The 19,970-nt window shown below is 39.3% G+C and overlaps 2 protein-coding genes across 2 annotated transcripts in view; one reads left to right on the forward strand and one right to left on the reverse strand.

The window, feature by feature from the left end:
• The window catches only part of sft2d1 (SFT2 domain containing 1), a 12,563-nt gene extending 10,167 nt beyond the window's left edge, over positions 1-2,396 (reverse strand). Inside the window, exons 1-2 of the mRNA XM_028603842.1 lie at positions 2,037-2,396; positions 1,134-1,220 (exon numbers count right to left, since the gene is read on the reverse strand). Of these exons, the coding sequence (XP_028459643.1) occupies positions 1,134-1,220; positions 2,037-2,102 (153 nt within the window). The 5' untranslated portion in view covers positions 2,103-2,396. The remainder of the gene's footprint in view (positions 1-1,133; positions 1,221-2,036) is intronic.
• A 1,957-nt stretch (positions 2,397-4,353) lies between these two features.
• mertka (c-mer proto-oncogene tyrosine kinase a) lies at positions 4,354-19,514 on the forward strand. The gene is made up of 19 exons (XM_028603633.1): positions 4,354-4,618; positions 5,740-6,055; positions 6,139-6,239; positions 6,322-6,492; positions 9,601-9,687; positions 9,806-9,921; positions 10,002-10,191; positions 10,957-11,102; positions 14,124-14,259; positions 15,205-15,355; positions 15,995-16,083; positions 16,197-16,292; positions 16,430-16,510; positions 16,605-16,697; positions 16,799-16,917; positions 17,032-17,141; positions 17,281-17,440; positions 18,162-18,298; positions 18,718-19,514. The coding sequence occupies exons 1-19, from the start codon at positions 4,531-4,533 to the stop codon at positions 19,172-19,174; spliced, it is 2,844 nt and encodes a 947-aa protein (XP_028459434.1). The 5' UTR covers positions 4,354-4,530; the 3' UTR covers positions 19,175-19,514.
• Positions 19,515-19,970: the final 456 nt, after the last annotated feature.

Genomic DNA, 19,970 nt, shown 5'->3' on the forward strand with positions numbered 1-19,970 from the left:
GTTTTTGTTGCTTTATCTGAAGTTTGTCACTTTTGCCAACACCTTTGGCGCTTTTTTGCCACTTTTTCAGATTTTTTTTTCCCCGATATTTTTGGGTCGCTTTTTTCTTTGATGGCTAAGTAAAATGTTTTGGGGCTTTATGTCGACCAAGCTGTAAGTGAGAAGACTATATGAGACATGCAATAATACATTAGATCTTGTTCGATTAAATAAAAGCATGTCAATAAATGTACATGTCTGGCACTTGATGTAATTCTTTTTTTCCAGTGTGGCCCTTAGTGAAAATGAGTTTGACAACCCTGCCTAAGTGGTATTATAACCCACATGCATGTTCTTAATTTGGATCACCTTCAGTGAAGAGGACTGTTGACACACTGAGTGTGAATATAGTAAGCATTTCATCAAGGGAGGGATGACATTTATGCATTTAGCTTTTAAGGAGATGCAGCATCTAACATTTCGCTTAGGTGTTGTAATTAATTGGGGTCTGTAAGGACATTAAAATATCCTGCAGCTAATAACTGCATCTCAGAGAAGGAGCAAATTCTGGACATTACAGAAAAAGTAGCATGGGGCACTCTGTGGCATTGGATAAAAGGTAAGTGTTTTTAAAATGTAGGAATGGAAGATGCATAAATACTTTGAGAATATGTTATATTTGTTGACAAAAGCACAGAGTTATCCCAATTAATTTGAACCCGGCTTACACAGGTTCTGTTATGCGGTAGTCTCGCATTGCAAATACCCATCTCGGTGGCATCCTAGGGTTGCAAGTGCTGCCTATGACAAGACTGTAATTTGAACTGCAAACTACACTCTACAAACTGAATATTTTAGCTCTTTCCTGACAGCAAGCAAACATTAGGTTTTAATTAAGTACAAGTGACATGTGTCAATCACTTTAATGTACAAGCAAGAGAACAGGAATTTGTTTTAATGACATTTACGGTGAGCCATTTTCATAACTTAAGAGTTGTATAGTGCCTTCTACAAACCAAACAGCACAAGTAAAGATAACTTGGACAATTGCTAACAGCATTACTATGTTATGTACACAGTTCTGCATTCCTATAGTCAGACAAAACATTAAAAAGGTGCCTTTTCAACAACAACAAAAAGGCTGAAACACTCACAAGTATTGAACACAGGATGCCCCCGGCAAAGCATATGACAAACCATTTCACCCTGGTGCTGTAGCTGAGAGTGCTGGCATCAAGGACCTGGTGAGAACAATGGAAGGATGTCACAAGACAAACCTAATGACCCGCAGAAAGACACACAGGCTTTCTACTGGTTATTTAACGATGTTGGCTGGAGCCAAGCAGATAACACCCACTGACTAACAGTCTATGATAAAACCCAGCTACAGGATTATCTTAAAACACAAATACACACACATATCACACGTTAAAAGGCACATACATTACTCAGTACTCTTAACTTAGGCAAATTAACCAATACAACCAAACTGTAAAGTAGAATTTGCAAAGCAATGCAGAATTTGCAAGCATGGCACACTCTGGTGTGTCAAAGTGAAACTAACTTTGCAACAAGTTTAAAAAAAGTACCATCACGTCTTAATATACAAATACATTGTTCAAGTCAGCACCTTACCCCATTTCCTCCTCATCGGGAAAGCGTGTAAAAAGTGTAAATAAACAAACAATACAATGTGAATACTGATAGAAGAATAGTTAGCTTTGATCTAACTGTTAGAAGCTGAAAAGACACCGAGAAAACATGATAATGAAACTGTTATGTTATGTTAGCTTAGCTAGCTACGTCTGAAGGCTAACGTAAACGTTGCAGAGCTAGCTAACGTTACTAACGAATATAACGTTATGTTAACTAACGCTAACTCAAGAAAACAAAACCACTTTAACATTAATAACAGGTATCTGAACGGTAACTCTGAGTCTCAGACAGGAAGGGAACCTAGCAATGCTATTTTGTATTGGATTTGACCAATTTAACGTACACAACGTTAGCATTAGTAACGTTAGCATATACTGTCATACAGTAAGCTAGCTAGCTACCTGTGCGGTGAGACCCAACTCTTCATTTTCCTCTTGGCCGCTTAACACACGACGAAGCTTGTCCATCGCTGAGGACTAGCTAGCTGGCAAAACGAGCAGAAAAGGCAAATTTTCCAACTATAATAACTATAATAATATTTCCAACTGTACGTCTAATGTTTATGTCTGAAAGTTTTGATCGCAGTAGTGACAAGTTTCACTTCCTGCCTTCATGAACGCTGCTTTCTGTAAGTGCTGACTTAGTATCGGTTTGTTCGCTGCAAGTTTGGCCAAAGTCTCGGGGGAGATGTTTAAATAACAGACCGCAGATCAGCCTGTGAAGGCAACTTCAAAACCCCACTTCCTATGAATTGTTGCTGCCTTTCCTGACCGTCGGAACTAATGGGTTCCCACATTGACGGCGAACGAACAAAATCACCAGAAATGTTGCGCTGTCTTTGGACCGTATTGCTAATTTGATGTAATTTCCAATGCGATTGGCTGTTGGCGCCTTACAATAATTATTTCAAAGTCGGAGTTGGAAAAAATAGCCTATTTATTAAAACAAAGCAGGCAACGTTACACACTCATTGATTGTAATGATAGCCTAGCTTATACTATTTTATGCAAACTCTGGTAACGTCAAGGCTTGAACAGACAATGGGAGCCTGTATCAGCGGTCTGAAAATGCCCCTTAAAAATATTGTTTCTTGTTTTGGCCTATTCCCTTGTTTCACATACTTTTACATTACCCCTGACGTAAATTGACCGTTTTATGTTCCCTGTTGTCGCTTTTCTGTTGCTTTGTCGCCATCCAGTGGAGGTATGACGACAAGGCAAGAAACAGTTGAGACCGTCAGTAAGTAGGTCAGTGGGCCAGTTACATAGACTGTTAATATTACTTGTTAACATTCACAGTGACAGTCTATGGCCAGTTAGTGGGTTAGTTTAGTTACTATGTCATCCTGTCATCATGACCATGCTTGGTAGTTTTACTAGCTTATGTTTTGACAAACTCAATGCATAACTTTACCCATGCAAAAGATACTGGCTGTCAAACACAATTAGGCCAATTTATAATGCATTTTTGAGGGGAAAAGTTGAAAATTGTACATCATTTTTAAATTAATGAATTAATCAATTTATTTTACATTACTTTCACTATTCCAAAGGTTTATGTCTAAACAAAGCGTTTGACTTTGGGTAACAGTGTCCCATTTGCATGGCTTTTTTTGTGAATGTGAAACCCAGAAGAAATCTTTATTTTAATTATCCTTAAATGCACAGCAATTACAGTCAAGAGTTAGCAAACATAATCAAAAGGAAAGGGTGGCACCAAAAACACAACTAATAACTAATAAATTATTTTGGCAATTCACCTCAGTAAACACAGATGGGAAATAACAAATTATACTGGCTTTAACCCTTGTGTTGTCCTTGGGTCAAATTTGACCTGTTTTCAAAGTTTTTCATATCAGAAATATGGGTTTCTTTGAACCAAAATGCCACATGGATGCATGGATGTACGTTGTATGGCGTGGGACCCCTACAACGTTCTTTTCAGGTAAAATTAATGGTTACTTTAATTGAATTTGGGGTGTTTTATTCAATTTTTATATCTTGCAGCTGGTGCATTCACAGACAATGTGAAACAGTATCTGTAAATGAACATGCATAGTACCTTCAGTAAACCAGTCAGTCAAGTTTTAGTAAAACTCTTACTTATGCAGGCCATGCACAGGTAAGGTGTTCCATTAAGGTACTGATACAATGTAAGCATAATCAATATGCATCAATTTCAGGACAGCCTCACAAATGATAAAACCCCTCTGCAGTCTGAACTGTAACTCTGCTGATTTTGTATTTAAATTAAGAGTGTCTAGCCATGGTTGATATGAAAAGCATTAGTTGACCACACGGTGGAGTAGTTGGGCAGACAACTTAATATGCCACCGAGGTTTTTGTTTTATGTCAAAGGGTTTTTGAGATATTGAAAATAAAATAGATTATACTACCGTTATAGTAGGCCTATATGTAGCTATATAGGCCAAATGTGCATAATGCTTGTTAGAAAGATAGACTAATATTTGTAAAGTAATATGATTCTGTCTTAATGACATAAAAGAGATAAGAAAAAAGTTATATCAGGAAGAATTAAAATATATTAAACTCATGTAAAATTTTGAAGTGTGTAGCTATATTCACCAGCTGCTGTTTCTCTGCAGTATTTTGGTTGTTGTGTATTTTGGGATATTTCGGCGCATTTCCACACTCAGTCCCGCCTTTTAGGGATCCCAGCTGTGACGTGGAGAAAAGTTAACTTTTTTTTCTCCAGCAGAATGTGATCTCGGGTCAACAACTTTTACTCGAGCTGCGTAGGAGCCACTCTGGATGCTGGTTATTGTCGTAGTTAAAGTGTCCGGTCAGGCACAATCCGTTTAGAATATAAAAAAACCTACATTTTCACTCAGCCTGTTGTGGGACAGAAAGCAGCAGTGAAGAGCTCACACTGGTCATGGCAAAGAAGTCAACTCCAGGCTGGTTTGGAGTTTTTCTCTCTACAACGACCATAGCCATTATTGTGGTGGGGAGTCCGGTCAGCGGTGAGTTGTGTATTTTCTTGGAGGTTTGTGTTTTCCTGCACTAACATCATGCCCCCCCCTCAAAGTGGCATTTTAGGCTTAACTCGATCTAATGTACAGAAGGGACCATCTATTCTCTGCAGCTGGAATAGATTTAACCAGCCTGCTCTTAAATAGCTTTTTATCCGCCGTTGAAAAGCTTAAAGCATTTCTTAAACTCTACATGTTTACAGTAAGTCCGTATAACATCCTAAAACAGAGAGCGGAGTTTGTTTCGTAGCACTAAACGTGTTTCTTATAGATTCTATTTTAATTATAGTATAAAAACAACTGTGGCTTACTCGGTTGTGGATTGGAATGGTGACAGTAAAAACACTTCAAAATACTCATTCGGTAAAGAGCATGCTGAAAAGCACTATTTATACATTCAGTGGATAAACTGTATTTTTATACATTTTCACTAAACATGCCTTTTTTGAAAGATACATTTTTTTTTGTGTAATTATTTTTTAGGCATTTTAAGCCTTTATCCGACAGGACAGCTGAAGACATGAAAGCGGAGAGAGATGGGGGGGCAGACATACATACAGCAAAGGACCGCAGGTCGGAGTCGAACCCGTGCCCGCTGCGTCGAGGAATAAACCTCTATATATGGGCGGAGCTAGCCGGCCGCCCTTAGAAAGATACATTGATTTATAAAGTTACACATTTTCTTTTTTTTTTTTACAATAAAAACTGATATTTGTGCTGAAACGATTAGATGATTAATTAGCAACAACAGAATATGATAATCTATTTATCTTTTTAGTCATTTGTGGGCATAAAGTCCAAAAATGCATTGGTTCATGTTACTTATATGCTGCTTTTTTCTGTAAATGTCATCTTTATTAGAATATCATTGGGTTTTGAGCTGTTGGATGATAATAGACGGATAAATCAATTATGAAAATAAGAATTAGTTGCAGCCCTAAATCTGTCACACACTCAGGATTTTTGAATGCTATATAGCCTACCTTATGGTGAATATTTTGGATGTAAAGACAAGCACAGTTCTGTCACTTGGGATTTTAAATCTTTGCTTATCACGTCAGACCTTAACAAATACAGCATTGCGCTGACCTACCATCTCCCTCTGTAAACAGCTCAGCATTCCCGGGGCCGGTTCAACCGTCCCACCAGGACCTCTGAGCCTCTTGTGAAACCTGCCCGTGTCTCAAGGGTTTATCTGAGCCCGGATCAGCTCAGACGGCTGCACTTCAAGCCCACCTTAGGCTCCATCCAGCTGTCAGAGGGCCATGAGGCCAAATTCAACTGCTCCATCAACATCCCCGACGCCAGGCTGGAGCCCACCATCATCTGGGTGAAGAACGGCCAGGACCTGGCGGGAAACACACAGGTGGTGATCAATGATCTCCAGACCATCACAGACGGGGTCATAACTCTCCTATCCACTGTCAGGTATGTAGCACACATGGAGGTGAAACATAGCGTGATGGGCTAATTAAACAGATTGACAAATGTCCTTTTGTACTGTCTTACAGCATTATCCATGTGCAGCGAGTGGATGCTGGGGAGTATCGCTGCAGACTGAATATCAGCAACACCATGGTTCAGTCTCAGCCAATCACCATCATGGTGGAAGGTGAGTTTCAACATGGTGCCAGAATTGGGTGCTTCTTGGGGCGTCCACATTTTTCATGACACATCTTTATTCTGTCTATTAGGTCTACCGACATTTCTCTATCAACCAGAGGACAGCAACGTCACAAGAAACACACCTTTCACGCTGTCATGTGAGGCGGTAGGACCTCCAGACCCTGTTCAAATCCGCTGGCTCCGTGATGGATCACCTGATAGTGAAATTTATAACTCTCCCAGCAGCTACTCCGTGGCAGGTGAGACACCAACCACACAGTCTCTCTCGCTCCCTCTTTCCCACACATACAGAGGATATGTGGTTCACTGTGATCTGCTTACAACCGCTATACTCCTTTCTTCCTCTTTCTTGCTCTTCTTCTCACACATTATTCTGAATGACACCTTGAATCAGAAAGAAAGAAGCTGAAGATGTGCTAACTTAGATTCATACTTTATTTACTACTGAATTGAGCTAAAGGAGCTGAAGAAGTAATTTCCTCTGGTAGAAAGTAAAAGTACTCCTTCAAAGTTACTAGATGAACTTCTGGCTTGTATAAAAAGTTGTAAAAGTAGTTAGAAGGAACACACAAGCTACAGCTTATCGAACCAGTTAATTAGCACCACATTGGTTAAATTCCAATTATGTGGAATGTGTATGTGGAAACATTAATCAGCAGAGATAAAGGGACATTTGGCTCTCTGATAATGGTGACAAAGCGTGAAGTAGGTCTTAGTCAGCTTGCATCACTTTGTTTGGTTGGTTTCTATTCTGCCTCGTCTCTGCTGCCTCAGCGTCTGTACTCTGCTTACTGCGATGAGATTTATCATCACGGTCAGTGTCGGTGGGGCCTCCTGCTGCACTGCCGAATGGTTAACAGCGGTCATTCACACATGGTCAGTGCTTTTTGTAATGCCGCCCTGCTAGCTGTATACTGAAGACAATGTGACACTTGGGGAATCACTTAACAGTGGAAATGCAACACTTGCTATCTGATTAAAGCAATAGTTTGACATTTTTAGAAATATACTTATTAATCTTCTTGCAGAGAGCTATATGAGAAGTTTGATATGAGTGGTATCAAACTTCTCATCTAACTTTTGGCAAATAAGCATATTACCAACATTACGAACTGTTGTTTAAAATATGGCTGCAAATATAACAATTGTTTTTAGTGTTTATTCTATGAAATGGCAGAAAATAGTTAAGAAATGCCCATTACAATTTCCCAAATCCCAGTTGACACATTCAAATCCCTTGCTTTGTCTGATCAACAGTCCAAAACCCAAAGATATTTAATTTATTAACGTATAAGAATAACACAACCAACAAATATTCAAATTTGTAAAGCTGAAACCAGCGAATGTTTGGTGGCATTTTTACAAATTACTCCAGATTAATTGAATCGACTAATCAACTAATTATTTCGAGCTGTACATTAAAGTGTGTACCATATAAAAGTTAAGATCAGTTCAGGTTTGAGTTTTAATTTCATTTTATACTCAAGATGAACATATAGCAGTCTTTAAACATGGACTCTCCCTTTATGGCCTCAGCTGCCCTCTTCTTGAAAGCAAACATGTGTTATTAGAAGCATAACCTTTGTGCTGTATGCTCTAACCCTTCATTTTCAGCTCACCACAGGCTAAGTACTCCTGCTGTAGCCAGTGAGTAGCGATACAGCCAGAAGCTGAGGGGTTAAAGGTTTAGAGCTGTGCTTTGGTCCAGCGTGTGCAAGGGCCTGGGCAGAAAGGGGATGGGGGGCAGCACAGGGAGTCTGTTCGGGGGTTGGCTCCGGAGACAAAGACCTCATTCACGGGATGGCCCACTACCCTGCAGGGAGGGGCTGGACACAGAGGCTGGCAGACTGCAGGCTACTAGAGATCTGTGCAGGACCAAATATTGGTGTAAACACACTCTGCTGAACCTCATGTATATTATAAGTCAAGGGCCCCTTTTTCCACTACAGCTTGGATCCCACGATATTATCAGAGTGCTTTTGTTATGTGAAGTGGTGCGTGCGTGATTGTTCATTTTATTTTAAGAAAGTTATCAGCATGCACATTCCATTTATATTGCTTGAAATCACGGCATTATACCTTCTTAAAAAGACTGCGAAATTGATGGGGAATTAATTTGGGTTAATGAAAGCCTTATTATCTACATACCATTATTTAATCTATCTCAGGACGGCAGGTGGACACAGGTTTGGCACCTCAGCTTTGAAAACACAACACCAAATGTGCAGTAATCAAGAGTAAAAAGTGGTAGGCTTAATTGTAATCAGACAGAGTCGTCCGGCTATATTTGCTGCCCGACTATGAATAAGAAAATGGAAAAATAACCGCTGGAGAGCTTCCCTCCATAATTTGTAAGGTTTCTATTTGAGTTGCCAACCATTATTTTTATTACAGTGTTGTTGCTTTTGTTTTTGATTTACTCGCCAAGTACAGTGAAAGCAGAACTGCAACTCCTGCAGCGTAATCCACTCCTCTGTTGTCATACTGTATATTAGCACAGTATTTTGGAACACTGCTAAATACATGCAAACACATGCTTCCATGTTACACTCATCGAAGCTCTGAGAATGATGTGAAGTTAACTTAAATGAATGATTCCTTCCGATCTATTTTAAGTAAGGCTCTATCTTCTTGCAAACAGACGCACTGTTGTGTTTGCATGAAAAGTGAAGCTCTCTTTACCCTGATGCTCAAGAGTAGATGAAGACAAACTGAAGTGGACGTGACATTCTGCAGAATGTAAACAAAACATCCCAAGATGGTTCCAGTCATCTCTCACAGGCTGGTCTGTGATTATCTTTGTGGAAAGGTTTCCGAGATAGAGATACTGGAAAACGGAGCACAAAAGGGACATTATTTAGCAGCTGTCCCAGTCCTATTCTAACAGAATGCAGATCTGGGGCTGTTGAAAGACAGGAATTGTGCGACCAGGAAAAGAGACCCAGCAAAAGCATTGTTACCACAGTACATAACACTGGAGAGGCTCAATTTGAGCTAACTGCATGAGGTGCTACTGTGTAAACATTTGAGGTATAATAAAGGAGTGAGCCACCCCCAAATGTGTTTTTTTCACATCAGTTTCAGTCGCACTTCTCTATTGAGCCTGATCTGGCACTTTTGCCCCTGATTGGCCTCTTTGGCAAAGAGAGAGAATAAGTTAGTTAGTCCAAACAAAGAACCTGATCAAAACGTGATGTCTGGCTGGCTTGTACTACAGGTTTTTCCACCAGTATTGAAGTCACACCATTATCAAAATATTCCGCTCTATCTTGACCTTGAGGATTGGTTGTTTTGAATTCATACAGCATTGAAGTGCTACATTGTCCTCTCAAATGTGTCATTTGCAGGTGTGCACAAGTACACTCAGTTCAGCTGCGAAGCTCACAACACGAAAGGTGTCACCACCTCCAGAGAAGCAAATATCAACATCAAAGGTAAAACTGGGTCTTTTGGGGGCTGTTAGACATTCCAAGAGGTTTTCATGCTCTGCAAGCTGACCATCTGCCTCTATGTGAGTGAGTTAATAAGGTTTTCTTTTATGGTGTTTTGTAGTACTTCCCGACCCCGTGTCTAATTTTACTGTGATGGAGAGGCAGTCCAATAAGTTGATGTTGAGCTGGAGCCCCGGACATGATGGTTTCTCTCCAATAACTAAATGCCATATCAGGGTAAGTCCCACATCTGTACAAACAGTGCTACCGCTTAATGTCTTCAGATTGATCCTTACGTGTTCTTTGTTCTGTCTAAGGTTAAAGAGGTGAGTCAGAGGAAAGGGGAGGTGATGACCACCAGGTTCATCAACGTCACAGTGCCGCCTTTCCAGTGCATAGTCCCCGGGCTGCAGGCTATGACGTGGTACAACATGAGTGTTTCCTGCAGCAATGAGGTGGGAGTCTCTCCTGTCACCATGTGGATCCAGAGCAACACCACAGAGGGAGGTGTGTGAGTATTTAAGGAACGTCGGAACAACTTACAGTTTGAATTTTGTTGCCAGTTTGTGATACACCAGCAGATTTGGGGTGCAATATGTAGCTGCTACACAGGGAAACAATCCAAAAATCTAATTGAATACATCCCAGCACATACAGTACACATGTTTCTGGCTGTTTGAATGTACAAGGCTGAGACTTTATTTGCTTTAAAAACCACCTTGTGTATTAAAAAGAACATCTGTGTTATGCTCCTGCCTCCTTCTCATTATAGCAGAGTCCTGTTTAGGTTTCAGGAACAGAGCACTATATAATTAGCCTACTACTTTCCCATCCAAAACGCGCCTAATGTAATCCTCCTTGCATTAGCAGCCTGTAATAACTGGAATTTACGGAAGTTGCACAACTAACTGCTCTGCATGTGGCAAATCCCCATCAGAAAAAAATGTCTTATCCAAAATCTCTGTTATTTTCCTGAAGGGTCATATAGGAAATAGGAGTGTTCTCACTGAGAAAACACAAAGTTCTTACTGGGTGGAGCTGCTTTCAATTTCCTTCCTAAAACCACCGCAGGGGATATTTTAGTTGAAAGACTTGATACAGTATGCTGTGCCAGGAAGTGACCACATACCAAACTGTAATCAAAGATTTCAATAAAGGGGCAGTCTTACTTTCGCTTTTCCATTTTTGGCATTTTATATAAAGTCTTGATTTGTTTTACCTCTCTTGAAGATGTCTTTATCCCTCTATTCCCATTTCTTTTTACACTCCCAGTGCCATCAGTTTACCCCCGAAATGTCACAGCACAGCTGAATGAGTCTTGGCTGGTTATCAGGTGGAAACCTCCCCCATATGATAAGATAAATGGCATCCTGCGTGGTTATGAAGTTACTGTCAAACATGGCACACAAGTAAACAAGGTGAGCTTGCCGACAACACGGTAATTAAAGATTTTTCCTTTTGTGAATAATGTTTTATTGAGTGTTTCCCTTGTATATGTAACAGTCACAATAACTTAGATTAGTAACAAAATATAAATGATAAATAAAATAATAGAAATACATAGACATTTAGGAAGTTAGTTAGTAGCAACTTATATACATACTGGAGACACATGCACACATACAAATGTATTATTTAAATGGGTAACTGCTTTCATATTTTCCAAATGTTTTTTTAGAGATATGCATACACACAAACACACATAAAATTAAACTGCATCTGGCCCTGTATCTACATATGTACAGTGCAGACATTACAATGCTTTATGTACAATGCATATTCTCCTCTATACATACTGTATATTGTAATATAATAACATACTCATGTTCATGGTGTTATCTTTGATCTTTTTTTTGTGAAAGCTGATTTTTTTTTTTTTTACTTTTCTGATAACAATGACTCATGTATGACAAATATGAAAAGAATGCATATTGGGAATGTGAGATCCTCCCTTTGTCCTGCCTACTGAATCAGTGGTCAGCCTCTCTATTATCTCTGCTTTTCCACTCCGAATCAAGAATCAACAAGGCAGGGAAAGTCATTTACGAGAACTGCCTTTTTTTAAGATACACTCTCTACGAAATAGCACAGTTTATTTTAATACCAACTCCTTTTGTATACATCAATTGTCCGGTGCATTATTCCATGATGCTGTTTGCGCATAGTCATGTTTTGGTTACTGGTACAATGGTGTGTTTCCCAGCCTTCCTGTCTGTGTTGTAGTTAAAGGAAGCTGATGGTGTGAAAACTGGAAATCATTTTTTTTCTTTGTTCAACATGTGACTTTGAGTCATCACAGAGTGAATGGAACATGAATACAACAATATGTGTACTATAGGCCAAAATATCCTTATGTGTTGTCCAGTCAGTTGGTGATGTCATCATTACACAAAGGCTTTGTAATAGTAGCAGTGACTGGAAATGTGCACAAATACAACTTGTTAAATCCTCAGTCCCACCTGCCCCCTAAAACCTGGAAAAAATAGTTATATGTATGTATGTATGTAAGTATATATATGTGTATGTATGTATGTATGTATGTATGTATATATATATATAAGGCATCAAATGACAGATTAGACATTCTTATAATATGTCAAAAAAAGTTAGATTTAATTTCCATCATTTACACTTTCAAAATAACAAAAAAATGGCGTCTGCAAAACTTTGGGCACCCTGCAGAGTTAATACCTTGTACTGCCCCCTTTGGCAAGTATCACAGTTTGTAAACGCTTTTTGTAGCCAGCCAAGAGTCTTTCAATTCTTGTTTGAGGTATCTTCGCCCATTCTTCCTTACAAAAGTCTTCCAGTTCTTTGAGATTTCTGGGCTGTCTGTCACACACTGCTCTTTTAAGGTCTATCCATAGATTTTCAACTATGTTGAGGTCAGGAGATTGTGAAGGCCATGGCAAAACCTTAAGTTTACGCCTCTTGATGTAATCCACCGTGGATTTTGAGGTGTGTTTAGGATCATTATCCATTTGTAGAAGCCATCCTCTTTAACTTTAGCTTTTTCACAGATGGCATCAAATTAGCGTCCAAAATTTGCTGAAATTTTATTGAATCCATTTTTCCTTCTAATCGTGAAATGTTCCCTGTGCCACTGGCTGCAATACAACCCCGCAGCATGATTGATCCACCCCCATGCTTAACAGTTGGACAGAGGTTCTTTTCATTAAATTCTGTGCCCTTTCTTCTCCAAACGTACCTTTGCTCATTCCGGCCAAAAAGTTCTATTTTAACCTCATCGGTCCACAGAACTTGTTTCCACAGTGCATCAGGCTTGTCTATATGTTCATTTGCAAACGCAGATTTTTGTGGTGAGGACGTAGAAGAGGTTTTCTTCTGATGACTCCTCCATGAAGACCATATTTGTACAAGTATCTCTTTATAGTGGAATGGTGTACCACAACTCCAGTGTCTGCAAGATCTTTCTGGATGGATCGTGCAGTCAAATGTGGGTTTTGACTTGCTTTTCTCACAATCCTGCGAGCTGTTCTGTCTGATATTTTTCTTGGTCTTCCAGATCTTGCTTTAAATAATTCTAATCTGTCATTTGATGCCTTTTGGAGATTTTTCCATCTTTTCTTGCTTCTTTATGCACATTAATACATTTTTTTTACCTGGGGTGCCCAAACTTTCGAGCTCCACTGTACCATCTTTAAATTAGAGCAATAAATAGCTACACAATGTTGTGTGTTTCATGGTAGAAGTCGTGGTCATCTGATCTGACATGATCTCCAAAATTTGTTGAGGATTTGCTATTGTAAGAACATTTAGCCACATGTTACCCTCTGTTTGACGCCACTGACATGATTGACCAGTAATCATGGGCTCAGTGTTCCCAGTCTGACAGTCAGCACATTGGTAAAGCAGAGAAACCCCATCGTGTGGTGTTGTGAAATACAGCGCTGTGTTTGTCACATGTTCCCCACCATTGCAGCACATGAGCTTATCAAGAAAGTTGGTCTCCTTCCCTTTTTTGTAGAGAGTTTTGTTATTTATGATAAGCCCCAGTATACAGTTCCCTGGTATTTTCCACCAAAGTTGCATACTTCTCGTTAAAGGGACTTTTTAATTGCATTTCTTGTTTGTTTTTGTGCACTAAGTGGAAATGAGAACAAGAGGAGACTTGAGAAGAGAAAGCAAAGTTTAGAAAAGTTGTTGACCTGGATTTGAGATGTTGCACAAATATACACAATGTTCCTTAGCATGCTGTTCCAGCAGTGTCCCTAAAATATAAAATAAAATCTTCTCATGGAGAATCCTCTTTCAGTTTAATGAGTTACCTTACAACTCTGGTTGCTAACCAGTGTGGGTTTCCTGATAACAAGTCCACAAAGATAATGATTAACAGGAAAATAGGTTTTTAAGAGGAATCTAATTATAAAACTAGGCACAATCACATTTATTGTTATTATGTTGTGTGTTTTTTTCAGATCCACAGTGACACCACCGTGGCCTTTGTAAATGTGCAGGAATTCAACACAACCTACAGTGTGGAGGTGGCTGCATGCACACAGGCAGGGAGCGGCATGGTCAGCCCACCAGTCTGGCTGTTTGTGCCAGAGGACAGTAAGCTGCTCTATTGATTTATATCATCATCTGTTATCTTTATAATCTGGCCAACATAGTTCAGATGTATTGTACTATACTAGAACAATATTACTGCCCTATGAATAGATACAGTGCCTATTAAGGCTTTATACAGTATTTAGCAGCGTGGCTCTGGGGATGGCAATGTCTCTCCATCAGTCAGCTACTTTGGTCTAGATTGAAAATTTAGGATGAATTGGCATAACATTTGATACACACACTCATGGTGCCCTGGGAATGAATTTTAATAACTTTGACTCCCTGATCTTTTATCAGTTCAAAATGTCACCTTGTATCAGTAAATAAACAGCAAAACTGACAACATTCCCATCAGCCTCAGCTGTACTTAGCGTTTAGTGCTAATAAGCAAATGTTGCTTGCATGCTAATATTGTCATTATGAGTTTGTTAACAAGCTGATTTTAGCATTTAACTCAAAGCAACGCTGTGCCTAGCAGGCCTACGCTTCACAGAGCCAGTACATGGCTGTTTAAGTTTAAGCTTCAGTCTTGTTTAAGATAGAATGGCCACAACTTGATATGGCAGGATTATCTTGGACATTTTCAAGAAGATAGTTACTATCTGGATACTAGTTAATTGTTGTAAAGGTGTAATTTAATAACAAACAATAATGGCAGAAAATACAAAAGACTGAAGTTGCTGGCAGTTACACATTAGGATCAATCACATATCCTTTTGATTCTCATTATCCCAATTAATCTATGGACATTTTGCTAAAATTTATAATTTGGGGGAAAACCATACACTAATATGAGTTTGTATAACAGTGCTACAATGCTGAAACATCCCATTGTCAACAGTAATATAATTAAGAAATCTAATCCTGAATATTGGATTTACAATATCCCATTTGCTGAAAGTCTTTTTTCTTCTAAACTTTGATAATTTCTTCTTCCTATCTCAGAGTCAGTGGTGTCCCCATCGTCCGGCCCTGACACCATGGGTCCAGACTCTGTCTATGTTGTGCTGGTGGTGGTGTGTGTCATCTGTCTTCTGCTGCTTCTCCTCTGGGGGGGTATCTGTCTACACAACAGGACTTCTGACTCTTGGTTTGGGTATGCTTTCACCTTCTCTGCAAACACATTCACGTTCATTTTTACCAACCTTGCTCCAAGTTAGATTGTCTTATCTTTGAAGTTGCTACGAATCACTGAATTTGTGACCCATTTGTCTGCATTGGTTCATCTTTACTTTAACAACAGAACATATTTGATGTTGTGCATTTTGTTTTGGTGCCTGGGCGGTGTTAAGTAAGCTTTCTTCAGTGGCACACTGTAGTAGGACTTGAGAAACTGAACTCTTCCGGACTCTGTTAATAAACTGCCTTTGCTTCCTCTAAATCACCATTGTGTGAACCTGAGTCTTGTAATAACTGTGCAGCTGGAGAGTTGGACAACAACCAGCTGTTCATTCTCCGGAATTCATTATTATGAAGTCTGTGATTCAGTCTTACCAGTTGCCACTCAGGATATGGATAGGGATGTGTCACAGGCTGCTGCTCAGATAGGAAAACAGTAATGACCTGAAAGTCAGGAAAGCAACAACTGAGAGGGTTTCCTCACTACGATCACCTCTGTAGTTGAATATCAGCCTGTGTGTGCATGATTACTGAGCTGTAATAATATTGAGTGAGAGAATTAGCTCATTGTTCAGTATTCCCTGTTTTTTTTCTTTTTCCCTGTCTCCCCCTGCAGGCGGTTGTTTGGAGGTGCAGAAAAGGTGCAGCCTTTTGTGCAGTACAAACCCGAGAGATCCTACAACCGATCAGCCGTAGGAATCACACGTATGTTCTTGAATATATTTCCGTGGAAAATTAACATAAGTGCAGAGAGTTATGTTGTCCTGCTAAAGGCACAGTTTTAGATGCACAATAACTTGAGTGGGCCCTGTCTACAGTTGGGAACCTTGGTGTTAGTGATGAACTCCAGGCCAAACTTCAGGACATGATGGTCATGAGGAACTTGCTCTCCATAGGAAAGATTCTTGGAGAGGGTGAGTGAGCAATTTCATTTTGAGAAATGCATAACCATATGAAACATTCATATCCACGTGATTCTATCTAGATGAATACAGATAATAACACATACAGCGCAGAGTTTGACTTATTATTTATGATTTTATTCAATCAGGTGAATTTGGCTCCGTGGTGGAGGGACATTTACGACAACCAGACGGAACATCAGAAAAAGTTGCTGTGAAGACAATGAAACGTAAGCTTCTATTACTAAAAGACATACTTTGGTCATCCATAAACTGTAAAACAAGTAGAAATGGCAGATCATTTTCCTCTTTTTCTTCAAACAGTGGATAGCTTCTCTCAAAGGGAGATTGAAGAGTTCCTGAATGAGGCAGCCTGCATGAAAGATTTCAACCACCTTAATGTCATCAAACTGCTCGGTATGAGTAATGCATTACCTCTTCAAAGTAGAATCCCACTACTCTGTTCCCTGCTCCACACATCCTGACATTATTTCTCTGTATTGACTTGTCTTCTTTAGGTGTGTGCTTGGAAGTAGGCGCGGGACATTTTCCCAAGCCCATGGTCATCCTGCCATTCATGAAATATGGAGATCTTCATAGCTTCCTGCTGCGCTCACGCCTGGGAGACAGTCCAATGGTAAGATTTCAGCCAAACAGAAATATACTCCAGCTCATATAATGTGATATATGAGCTAATGTGATAATTAGACTAAACCTATAATTGTGTTGTGTGTCTGTTTTTTTTACACAGTTCTTACCCACTCAGACACTCCTGAAGTTCATGGTTGACATTGCTTTGGGTATGGAGTATCTTAGTGGTCGTAACTTTCTGCATCGTGACTTGGCGGCTCGCAACTGCATGTAAGTTGTTGCAGATACAAAATGTATCTGCTTTTTTAATTAAAAGCGAAACTTATAAAGGTCAGTTTGCTTCTTTAGGGGGTTTATGTGATTTGCTGTTCCAGTTTATTCTCAAGTCCATTTCTCATTTGTCTTACAGGCTGCGTGATGACATGACAGTGTGTGTAGCAGACTTCGGGTTATCTAAGAAGATCTACAGCGGAGATTATTACAGGCAGGGCAGAATAGCCAAAATGCCTGTAAAATGGATTGCAGTAGAGAGTCTCGCAGATAGAGTTTTTACTGTAAAGAGTGATGTGGTAAGTAATTCCATCTGCTCATGTCTCTTCCAGTAACAACAGTCACCGCTATACTGTAATGTCAACTAACCCACTAAAATAAGAACTGACCCCTCATCTACATTCTCTGTTTCACTCCCTAATTTCTGCTGAACACATACATTTCAAAATGATTTGTCATTGTTTGTGATTTGAGATCTACACAGAGAAGTCAGCTGAATTTACACAGCACTTATTACTCAGTCTTCCTTTTAATGGTGTGATCATTGTTTTATTAATCAGTGTGTGGTAATTGAGAATACAATTTTTACCTTCTTTTGTAATGTTTCCCTGCTAGAAGTCTAAATGCAGAACATTGGAGATTGAAATCCAATTTCCTGAAGCGTGATGAAAAACAAAAGCCATCTTTTGTGTTGTTGGCACAAAGGCAGGTTTCATGAAGCTGAATGGGCGGAATATATGTTTATCCCCCGTAATGTAACATAACAGTGAAAACTGGAAATGATAACTGTAAAAGAAAAGAGGCTGAGTGATTTAAAATTCACACACACAATTTTGTAGTGGACTGAAAGTACAAAAATAGATGATCCTTTTGAGTTCCACACACTTTCAAGTCAGCACATTTTAAGAGTAAATGTTAATCTAGGTAGGATATTAATAGTATTTCTAGATAGCAGGGAAAACCGATAACAAGTTTTTCACATGATGGCATATCATCTGAAGTTAATAATTTGTCATGCAGTGGGCATTTGGCGTCACCATGTGGGAGATCGCTACACGAGGCATGACACCATACCCCGGGATCCAGAACCATGAAATCTATGACTACCTTCTTGAAGGACAGAGGCTGAAGCAGCCAGGAGACTGTTTGGATGAGCTGTGAGTGTTGTCTCTTTTTAACACAAATGTTGACTTTGATTGTGTTGGAGGTGACCATATCAGAGTCAAGATAGACTTAACTTAAAAATATATAATGCAAGCTTTTCACAGACACTTTAATTTGTGGTTAAAATGCTGTCACTTGCATGAGTCTGAGCTTAAGTTCCACTATACAACTTGATATATAGTCCTCTCTTATTTTCTTTGTGTTGCAAACTGGACTTCTTTGCTCACCACTGCCAGGTGCGGTGAAAGTAGAAATTGAATATACAACTTGCAAATGGGTTTTTCAAAGTTGAGGTTTTACTGAAATGAATCTCTCCAGTTTGTTAGCTACATCCCAAAAAAAAGTATCATAAAAAAGTATCAAGAGTTATGAAAAAAAAAATATTTCCTTTATTTACCCGCATCTACTGTAGGTATGAGATCATGTACAACTGCTGGAGGGCCGATCCGCTGGACCGACCTTCCTTTCCCCAACTGAGAGAAATGTTGGAGAAGCTCACAGAAAAGCTCCCAGAGTCTTTCAGCAAGGAAGATATCATCTATATTAACACCAGCTTTCCTGAAGAGGACCATGATGGAGAAACACTGGCACCTACAGAACATCCTGTGTTCAACTCGTCACCTTCCTGCAGTCATCAGGCAGCAGAAAATTCAGTAGTTACTGCGGACATTCACGGCAGCCTGGAGGATGAGGATGAGGAGGACGATGATCGCTATGTGGTGGTGATCTCCCCTGATCCTTCCCTGAGATCTCCTGCAGTGTGCACTCCTCTTTTATCAAGTGATGCTTTAAGTCAAGCTAATGGAGACATGGTTACTGATGTGACGGCTATGGATCACAGCTCAAATGACACTTCTTTACTTCTGTAAAGATTGGTACAGAGCAGATATAAAACTGTCACCGTGGTTCATCAGTACTAAACAGTATGCCTCGTTGCACTGTGAGCACCTTGACATTTCCTGATGTGGACTTTCTGTAGTATGTTTGTAAGCAGTTTATGCTTAACATGGCAAGCATACATGTCAGTGTTAGAATGTTGTCTATGTGTGTCAATGTCAAATATGTTAATGCACATGTTCCATAAGCTTAAGATACACTGAACTGTGAAATTGTTTATTTTAATTTTGTGTTGCAATGTAAATATACAAATGTACAGAACATTTATAAAGTGATCTTATGATGTAATAAAATAAATACATGATTCATAGATTAAAATTAGATACATTTAAAAAGTAGAGGCTACAACAATGGAAAAATATTCTTTCAAAATAACTGCACTAAAATATTGAAGTTTAAATATAAAATCCCACCTAGAGACTAAACTAAAAACTAGGACCATACTCAAAAGTGTCCGGCCCAGGCAGCATACACTCTGGACATAGAAATGCAAGTGTAGATGCCGTAAATTGTTTTGTATTGTTATAGCAAGGTGCTTCATTGGAATTGCATGGATCACTTTTGAGAATTACTAATGAAATACATGCACGTGTGTAATGCACAGTATGTATGGGTATGCTATATTAGATGTTAAATATATGTAGTTGGTATCATAGGCAAGGCAAGGCAGCTTTATTTGTATAGCACATTTCAGCAACAGGGCAATTCAAAATGCTTTACATAAAACATTAAAGAGCAGTTAGACAATTAAAAACAATTTAAAAACAT

This window comes from Perca flavescens, chromosome 17 (genome assembly GCF_004354835.1).
Source record: "Perca flavescens isolate YP-PL-M2 chromosome 17, PFLA_1.0, whole genome shotgun sequence".
Classification (NCBI taxonomy): Eukaryota; Metazoa; Chordata; class Actinopteri; order Perciformes; family Percidae; genus Perca; species Perca flavescens.